Here is a 9,374-nt window from a genome sequence, read left to right on the forward strand (position 1 = left end):
AAACAGTTGACTACAACGATATAACCCTTCAATAATTGACTATTTTTTACACTCTTAAAAATTCCATTTTAAACTAATTACCCTTACTTAAACACTATCAGAAAAAAAAAAAAAAAAAAACAACTACTTTCTTCTAGTTTCAAACAACGAACAAGTTAATACTAAATAATTTCACAAAAATATAAAATAAAATAAAATAAAACAAAGAGCAATTGAATTCAGGTATAAAACTGAATTTTTTTGCCTGGTTTTCCAGGAATATGATTAAATGTTATAATTGATTCTACAAAAAAATAATAATAATAACCTTTCTTAAACTGGATGTAAGATGGCACATATAGAAGTATATTCACAACAGTTTCTGTAGATGTAAAATATCGTATCTGGTATAAACTATTGTTTTCTATTTTGTTTTTTTTTTAAATCATATGGTTTTATCACACACGACAAAATGAAGCTTATACCACTCCAACCCCTCGACTCTCCCTTCTCTGGAAAACAAAACCAGCACACTTGAGAGTTGAATATACAGCATACAAGCATTCGCCCGTTGTCACCAAAAAGAAAAGGATGAAGATTACACCCTCACAGATCACAACTACTATTTCTAGATTGACCAGGCTCTTTCACTGTCACCAGCTGCTGATTACACATCTCAGTATTATTGTACAACTGTTTTGATGTTCTCTTCGCTTGCTTTGCTGGCCGAGGAACAGGATCTAATATAGGCCCCTCAAATGGTGGAGGTGGAAGTGCTGGCCTTCCCAGCCGCAAGTTTGTACTGTTATTTGGATTTGCCCAAGCTAGAGGATTCACTGCAGGAAACAATGGGCAGTTTCAATAGATAAATATATATATATATATAGGGCTTCTATATGCATGAAAAGATGTCATCACTAGAATACCTGCGACCTAAAATCAAAGGCCTTCATTCAATAGACATATAGCATGAAAGAAAAGAAGTGAAAAATAGATTGAATTATGCAATGCGAAAATGCTGGGCTACTCTACTCCTGGTATTGTTGACATCACCAAACAAACAAAAAAATTGTTGGGCAACACTCAGGTTAATCAAAGCACCAAATAGTTCTACATGTCATGAGCAAGGAATTGATACATCTAGAAGCAGGAAACACTCAAATAATGCGTTTATGTTGGAACACCACCTCCAATTTTTAAAAATATTAGAAATGACAATTAAAAAATTGTTGACCCTGAACCAGGGAAAAAATCTAGTACACGATTTCGGGTAAGGCATCAAATAGGGAGCAGAGATGAAGATAATAGCAAGAGAGGATGTTAGAGAAATTGACAATAGAAAACATTTATATGATTTTAGAAGAGAGAACAAAGCCTACTGAGAGAATGCATCAAACAGGCATACAGACAGAAAGAAACATTAAAAGAACAAAATGAGTAAAAGTAGAAATTCTGATGCAAGACTTTAAAAGAGCACCCTGGTAAAGTGGCTCGTCTCACATTCCAACAAATTAGAAAAACAATGTATTTTCCTGAATTATCTAGAAATAATTTACCATCTCATAAAACAAATGGTTTCCAGGAACAGAATTGCACAGATGAGAGAAACACCTCTGCTAAAAAACTTATCTCAAAATAAAAGCATTCATATTGTATTATGCATTGAAATGAAAAAGTAACCCATCTCTCAGATAGACATCAAATGTCAGGAAAACAAATGGACAAGTTCAGTTTCTTTAAGTCAAATGATAGATTCCAATTATATACTTTTTAAAATATGCCATCAGGTCAAGAATAGCTGACAATAAATTTCATATTAAGTTTGAGTTAGGAAGTAGTTTCTTCTCAGTACCTTCATTAGGTTCAAGAGATTTTGTAGTATCTTGTGTAGTAGTCACTTTAGCAGGACGCTTTCTCACATAGTTTTCCTGTAAGGGCTTCGGGATTTGAAATGAAAATTGTGAGAGAGTCACACCATCTCTGGTGTATTCTGGATGCTCTATCAAGTACCTAGAAAAGCAAATCAATAGAAGATCAAATAAATTAGTTAACACCTATAAAGTCCACCCTACACGTTATCTACTTAAAAAATGATGAAATAATAGCACATGACAAATAAAAAGGCTTTAAATTTCATAGAAATTTGGTTCATTAAAGGAAAAATATACTTTTGAACCTCAACCATTGAGCGAAGTTTCTTTCCAGATGGTGCTTCATAATACCTGAAACATTTTAATGAAAAAACTATAACAAAATTGAAAACTGGATGAAAAACCTTGACAAGAAATTCCAAGCTAAGAAAATACCAGTGCATTATCAGCTGTAATATGAAACCACGCATATATAAACTAGGCTAAATTATACTAAAACCTCAGTTTCATAAAATAACTTGGAAGCTGCTTTTATTCCTAAACAAAATAGCTTCTCCAATCAGGTTTCTTTGTTTTTTGGATTATACAACTAGTAAGGTTATATCATACTTGGTGGAATTGTATGTAATCTATGACAACAAAAGGAATTACCTGTCATTGTTTCCTTGTGATCCCCACATGCGAGAGAGGGATTCAGTGTAATCTACACTAGCAACTAAGAGAGCCTCATGAGTCACACATAACTAAATGGCAGTAGGTGATGTGTTTTTAGTGTGAGCCATCCCCATATTTCCTCATGTAGACCTTAAGAAATGGATAGAAGAGGAAGGACAAATACAAAGGAAGGGAAGATCATCCTGCTAATAATAGAAGTAGATACAATACTTTCCTTACAAGGATCATCACCTTGCTCAGACGCTAGACAACTATCAGGAGGAAACACTCACAGATTCTTGCAGAGTCCAAAGAAATATGAAATAAGCAAATATCTACAATTCCAATTTCATATCTATCAAATTATAAATTTTGATAGGATGATATGAACATTTGACTAAAGTTTTGAAGTGCGCTCATTTTCCTATATATTCTCTTAGTGACCTTTTAAGATATACCTATTATTCACTTTCAAAGTTCATGCGGATATATCAATATTTACAAACTTGCATCCCAGAAGATTTTATGATTTCTAAAAAGCTGGCATTTTCCCAGACAGATTTAAGTAACTTTAGTACATCTGGAGCATAGCAAAAGATGAATAAATATGAATTTCATCACAATCCTAACTCTTGGAGGAAAAAATACGATTAACCAATCATCAGATCTCTTTCAATAGTTAGTCGAAACTGACCACAAAGGAATGCTTCATTTTCCAATAAAGAAAATATATCCCTTGAACATGTAACAACGACACATCCCCTTCTACATCTCTGTTTTCGTACGCATTCGTGACAATTGTGATTATGTAAATACAAGTTCGAGGAAGGACATAGAATGAGATGACTTGTACCTCATGAGATGGTGGTCTTTCCTCGTTTCTTTAGAAGAAAGAGAAACTACATCACATAGCAACCCCAATTACAATAACGAGGTAAAAGATAAATTACACCATAAACCGTTTACTTCAATGTGGGAAGTCAAGCTGGATGAAGATAAGTGAAGATTCTCCATAATAACATGAAAGAATCCTCAAATGAAACACTAGTTTCATCTTATAATCTATTGTAGAGAAATTCATTCAGGCATCCTCCACAAAAACTCTCAGCAATTGCCCAAGATCATCTGACATCATTACAGAAGTCCCCAAGAGAACAATTCTTTTTAGCAAGGTCAAAAATGGACAAATAACAAGTTGTTTGAAAAAAAAAAAAAAAACTGGGGAGATGTGTTACTTTCAGTTTACAAAACCAAAAAAAAAAAGAATTACTAAGTTATATTAATTTAAAAAAAAAAAAAAAGGTTGAACAAAAGTGAGTAAGCAATCCACTGAACAGCTTAAGCAAACATGAAATAGCTATACATAGTGCATACCAGAAAGCCCCAAATGAGAACCATTCAAAAACAATCACCACAAGACCAGACTAACACTCTCAAGCACATATTAGAGAATTTCTTTGAAGAAATTCACTGTAGAGAATCTATTTTGAGCCTAGCTGAAGCAAAAAATTGAACCCTAAAGAGAATATCGGACAACTAAATCACTCTAGCTAGCACAAATGATGAGTAATAGGGGTCATTGATAGACACATGATCCATCATAAGAAAACAAGTAGAGAGGTCATGGATCTCTATCCCCTTCATTTTCCTGAAAGAGTCATTCCAACTCTAGTTGAGAGAGGGAACCCATAAAAAGAAATCACACAAGTTTGATGGAGACAATCTCAACAATCTACCCGAAAAAAAAGAGCAGACATGTCTAATAAAGGACATGTGATAGCAAAGAGTTCTCCCAAAAATACAATGGTCTCACCAACCCTGCTTCCAGCTTCAGATAAGAAAGAAATTCAGGATGGCCTTTGGAGATAAATTTTCAAGGGCTTCAAAAGGATCTGCCAGCCACCATCTTAGAATCCCAACCTTTACTATGAAGGCCATATTAAATAACTTTTTTCAAAGAAATTCTCCAAGCCATTTATCGAAAAAAGCTTGATTTCTTTTTTCCAAATTACTGATTTTCAAACCTCTTTTATCACAAGATCTGCTAGCCAACCTCCCCCCAACCCCCAATTTCAGAAGATAAAAACTTTTATTTTCACCAAAAAGGTTCCCATTATATAAGTTGAAAGTACAAACTCTAAGTTTAACATTATTGCAATATTCGGCCACTTAAACTAATGTCAACATACTCTCAGGCATAGGAAGAGTGAATAAGAACTCAATAGGACAAACAACTTTGTTTGTACAGCATAAAATCTTATCATTATAGATTGTTCCAGGTAAAAGATCTAGAAAACTCATAGAAGAATGTATGCAACTACCATTAGCTCCTTAATTGACAGTAGTTTCGACTTATTTCCAAGCACATTGAAGTATTGTTAAGTAAAAATCAAAAATAGTAAAACGAATCACAACAAATGCCTGGATCCAAGAGGAGTATCCTACATACAATGAAAATATGATCATAAGAAGACGTTTTCAATGTAATACGGACCACTGTAGGATGCTAAACATTTATTTCTTCGCAAAGAACAGAAGCTTTCTTACTAAATGATAAATAAAGAAGCAAAAAGGAATTCATATTAGGCGGCAGAGATCAAGTCACAAAACCAACATATTATTAACAATTAAAAATATAAAATTATTAATAAACAAATAGGATTCGACACATACACATCCGCAAATTTGGTACTTCCTTCACCTCTGATCCTTAAAAGTCGTTGCCACCCAGAAGGAGGTTGAGCAATATTGGGCTTATCAATAGCCCAAAGCCGGCTTCCATCTTGAGAGATGTCTGTTGGATCATCACATGTTATATCAGGCCGCCATTCACGAGCTTTTTCACATATAAATGGATTTTCTAGGACATGTTCACGTATTTCTTCATATTTCTCCTTTGTTGGGATGAGTCTCCATTTAAAGCAGTTGGCACACTGAACTGTGAAAGCCCCAACAGATGGCAAAACCCTAGACTGCGTATGTGGGCCTGAGCATCTCCCAAATGGTAGACGCTGACACTGAACTGGTTCTGGGACAGGTACAATTTCACCTGTACCATTAGCTGTAGGATCATAAAGCACCAATCGCTTAGAAGCATTCCCATCAGTCTGATCTTCTGTCTCAATAGACTCATGATCAGACGACGATGATGAAGAGGTTGAAGAAGACAGATCTATGGATTCCTGATGAGTATTATCCTGGTTACTTGCCAAAATCGAACCAGTTAAGTCATTTTCATCCTTTTCCACCTGTACAGAAGCTTTTCCAAGATCTGACTGCATTTGAGCAGATCTTAACCACCTGTCACAGAAAATTTAACTGAAAAAAGTACAAAACAGCACTCAACATAAAACTTCTCTATATGTCAACCAAACAGTTTAGAAACAGATTCCATAATCAAGTCAACATCGAAAATTTCTAAAGACTGTACTTTGACACACAAAGACATATGCATATGCACACTTACCAGCACGCGTATATAAAATATTTAAGATGTGCTTCTATTTAAAACTCAATCCAAAGTCTCATAGAAAAAGGTTGCATAGCAAAGATAAGTCCCTTCCACTACACCACAACGAAACATCCAGAGCAGCAAATATATTCATTTCTCCCCCGCTCCTTACACAACATTCCCACCTCCCCAAAATTCTGCACTACAGCATTCAAATTGTAGAATACTTTCTACCATTCTCCCTCTCCCTCTCCCTCAAACAAGTACACAAAAATACCAAATTAAATAGTAATAACAGTCACAATTACAATCAATATAATTGTGAGCCACATTCAAAAGGCTAGATGAATATGATGCAAACATGCCATGGACCACACTATACACAAGAAAATGAAAGTAGATTCAACTTGTTGTTGAGTTAGCAACATTAAAATGTTATAATTTCCATAGAGGGACTAAAAGATTTATGAATCATACAACAAAATTTTTAAATAAGGCACATTCTAACCAACCTAGAACAATCCCTTTTGCAGGAAATATCTCACTTTCCAAAACACCTCATACATTACTAGTCAATCAAATAATGTATCTCTATCCACAAATGGATAGAATTTTCTAGAACTTTTGTAAAAGAAAATATAAAACCACATTAAGCAGCTATCCTCGAACCAATAACAAACTATACTAACAATAAGCAGAAAATTTTAACTCTTCAAAAATTTAATAAGCTAATGCGTAAATCCGTGTTCAAAAGGAAATACACAAAAGAAACTACTTAAAAAATCTATTCAAAGAGCAAACACATTTCTTCACTGAAACGTAAGCTAGATATTAAGCCTAAAACTCGGCAGCAAATTATAACGGCTCATCCTCCTCCCAGATTGACAGTATTTTCCGGAATTTTTGTGACAGACAATTCACAACCACTTAAAACAGCTATCCACAAATCAAATCACAATAAACTAAAAGCAGAAAATTTTATCTTTCCATGATTTTATGAGCTACACCATACATCCATTCTCGGATGGACATACACATAGAAATTACTTTAAAAAGATCCATTCAAGCATTTAGATTTCTTCACTGAAAAGTTGACAAATAGGAATCAGAATTGCAAAAACAAAATGGATCTAACGTATCTACTGCTACCCAGGTGTAATATTTACACAAAAACTACAATATGAAAACGACAATAATAAAAGAAAGAAAGAACGAAGCATAAAACAAAATAAACGCAGTGAAACACACATTCAGAACAAGGATCCGATAAAAAAAAGAGTGAGAGACGAAAGTAGAGATAGATTAAAAAGAAGAAAAATAAAAAGATCCGAAATGAGTTAAAATTCGCTGTGCTTACAAATATTGGAGGGTTTCTTTACAAATTTTCTTTGGCTGCTTCTTCTGGTTCGTCGGAGGTAAGGGAAAGAAAAGAATGAGAAGGAGACAGAGGGAGGAAGACAACAAAAGCTAATCTAATAACTATAAATTTTATCCTTTTTGCTTCGTTTGAAAGGAAAAATATTAAATGCACTGCTAAACTTTTAAATCAACAAATTTCTTTCCCTGAAAATAGAAATTCTCCGATTTCAACCATTTATAGTGACAAAAATAACCTTGAATTTAAACAAAATTATACTCAAACTAAGGGTGGGCAAAATAACTTAATCAAAACCGGAACCATCGGATACTTAGATTTCGGTTTTAGTTTTCACCTAAAACTGGCCTATCTTCGATTTTGATTTTAATTTTATGGAATCAACCAATTTTAGATTCACATCTTAAGGAATCGAAACTAAAACTAAAAAAGTAACTTAAGACATCTTTACAAAAATTGACAACATAATGTGAAGTGAAATATATTTCATACACATGGAAGATGAAGTTGTACAATTTTTATGAAAGTTTTTGGGAAGTAACAGACCTTAATGGAACAATCATAGAAATGAATTCTCCATAGAGAAACAATAATGTGGGTTTCTTTTACAATAACCTTAACCATAATAGACTTCACTATCTCTCGAGTTTTAGGACATAAATGATCATAAAACTACAAGTAAAGAAAAACATTGTTAGTCTTGTCGCATAAGAAAGAGGGTTAAAGCAATGAGAGAAAACATAATAAGGAAGCTCATGAAGTGAGTTATTATTAGTAGGTTCTAGGCAGGAATCAAATCCTACCCAAAACCTATAAGGTCGGTTTAGGGTATGGATAGACCTTGTAGGTTTTGAAGTCCAATTCCTATTTCTACGAACTGGTTGGTTTCAATTCCTCAAATTTTCACAAAGTACTCAAATCTTCTCACCCTTGACTTAATTGATAGTATTTTTCGTTTTTCTTCCACTTCATCTTCAAACCCTAAATGAGAGATGACTTTTCATCATAATCGAGTTTATTTTATCAAATTCAAGAATGCATGTTTTGATAAACTCTTAATCATTAGGTCTATCCAATTATCCACTAAATTGTAATACAGTTTTTGTAAGGAAAGTTAAAATGGAGGAATTGGATGATGAAATGTGGTTTAGTTTTAAGTAGGGAGGTTGTTAACATTTTTCTTGTATGATTTGACAATGGTTAAAAAGTTAAAACGGGTCATCAAGTAATATAATAGATATCAATCTCACACGAATTAGAAGCCAACCACTTATTCATTTTGTAACCTAAATTAGATAGGGCATCGAATTCTAATGTTGCTAAATTAAATTAATGACTTTAATTAACTAACAACTAACTTAACTCATTCAACTACTTAATCATTGTCTTCACTTATCAACAAATGGATTCTACATTAAGATTTCACTAACAATCCCACAGAACCTATAGTGTATGTTGTATGTTTTTAGATGAATATGATGTTTTGATGGTTATTATCCTACTATACCCTAATTCCCCTCTCAGGGTTGATTAAATATGTACATATTAAATAAATATTTTGCTCTCATGGTACTCATTAACATGAACTCTTTAGCTTTATGACAATCAATGACTTTATAAAGAATTCAAAATGTCTCTAAGTTGAACTTTCAAGTTCAACAAATGCAAGAACTAGTTGTGCACCTATCTCTCGATAATCTACATCAATCTACTCACATGCATTACGTTGGGTCTTTAACTTCACATAAGACATAAAATTCTCATACATTTAATCAAACAACATCATGATGTTATTATTAAACCAAATATAAAATGCTACAAGGTCATGAGGATTGAAAAAACCATCTTAATCCCTGGAAAGTCTGTTTAGCACTCATGATTACAAAAACTCAATTCAAATTATCAAGATAGTTCAGAATGTATAAAAGAAGAAGTTAAAATTAAGAAGGCTTGCAATATCGCTCAACATCGAACACTTTAAATCTTGGTTGTAATATGCAAGTCTTGATCTTCATATTGATGTAATCTACAAGTTTCCCTTATA

The 9,374-nt window shown here is 33.3% G+C and overlaps 1 protein-coding gene across 2 annotated transcripts; it reads right to left on the reverse strand.

The window, feature by feature from the left end:
- Nucleotides 1–294: 294 nt before the first annotated feature.
- On the reverse strand, nucleotides 295–7,517 carry LOC123200716 (methyl-CpG-binding domain-containing protein 2-like). 2 transcript variants are annotated; one of them, XM_044616058.1, is made up of 5 exons: nucleotides 7,313–7,517; nucleotides 5,178–5,822; nucleotides 2,148–2,201; nucleotides 1,832–1,989; nucleotides 295–815 (listed from the first exon to the last, which is right to left on the reverse strand). In XM_044616058.1, the coding sequence occupies exons 2-5, from the start codon at nucleotides 5,783–5,785 to the stop codon at nucleotides 586–588; spliced, it is 1,050 nt and encodes a 349-aa protein (XP_044471993.1). In that variant the 5' UTR covers nucleotides 5,786–5,822; nucleotides 7,313–7,517; the 3' UTR covers nucleotides 295–585. The 2 variants fall into 2 exon arrangements, with proteins under 2 accessions (XP_044471993.1, XP_044471992.1); XM_044616057.1 differs by having other exon boundaries at nucleotides 5,178–5,804; nucleotides 7,313–7,513.
- Between the last annotated feature and the right edge of the window lie 1,857 nt (nucleotides 7,518–9,374).

The sequence above is a fragment of the Mangifera indica genome, chromosome 17 (genome assembly GCF_011075055.1).
Source record: "Mangifera indica cultivar Alphonso chromosome 17, CATAS_Mindica_2.1, whole genome shotgun sequence".
Taxonomy (NCBI): Eukaryota; Viridiplantae; Streptophyta; class Magnoliopsida; order Sapindales; family Anacardiaceae; genus Mangifera; species Mangifera indica.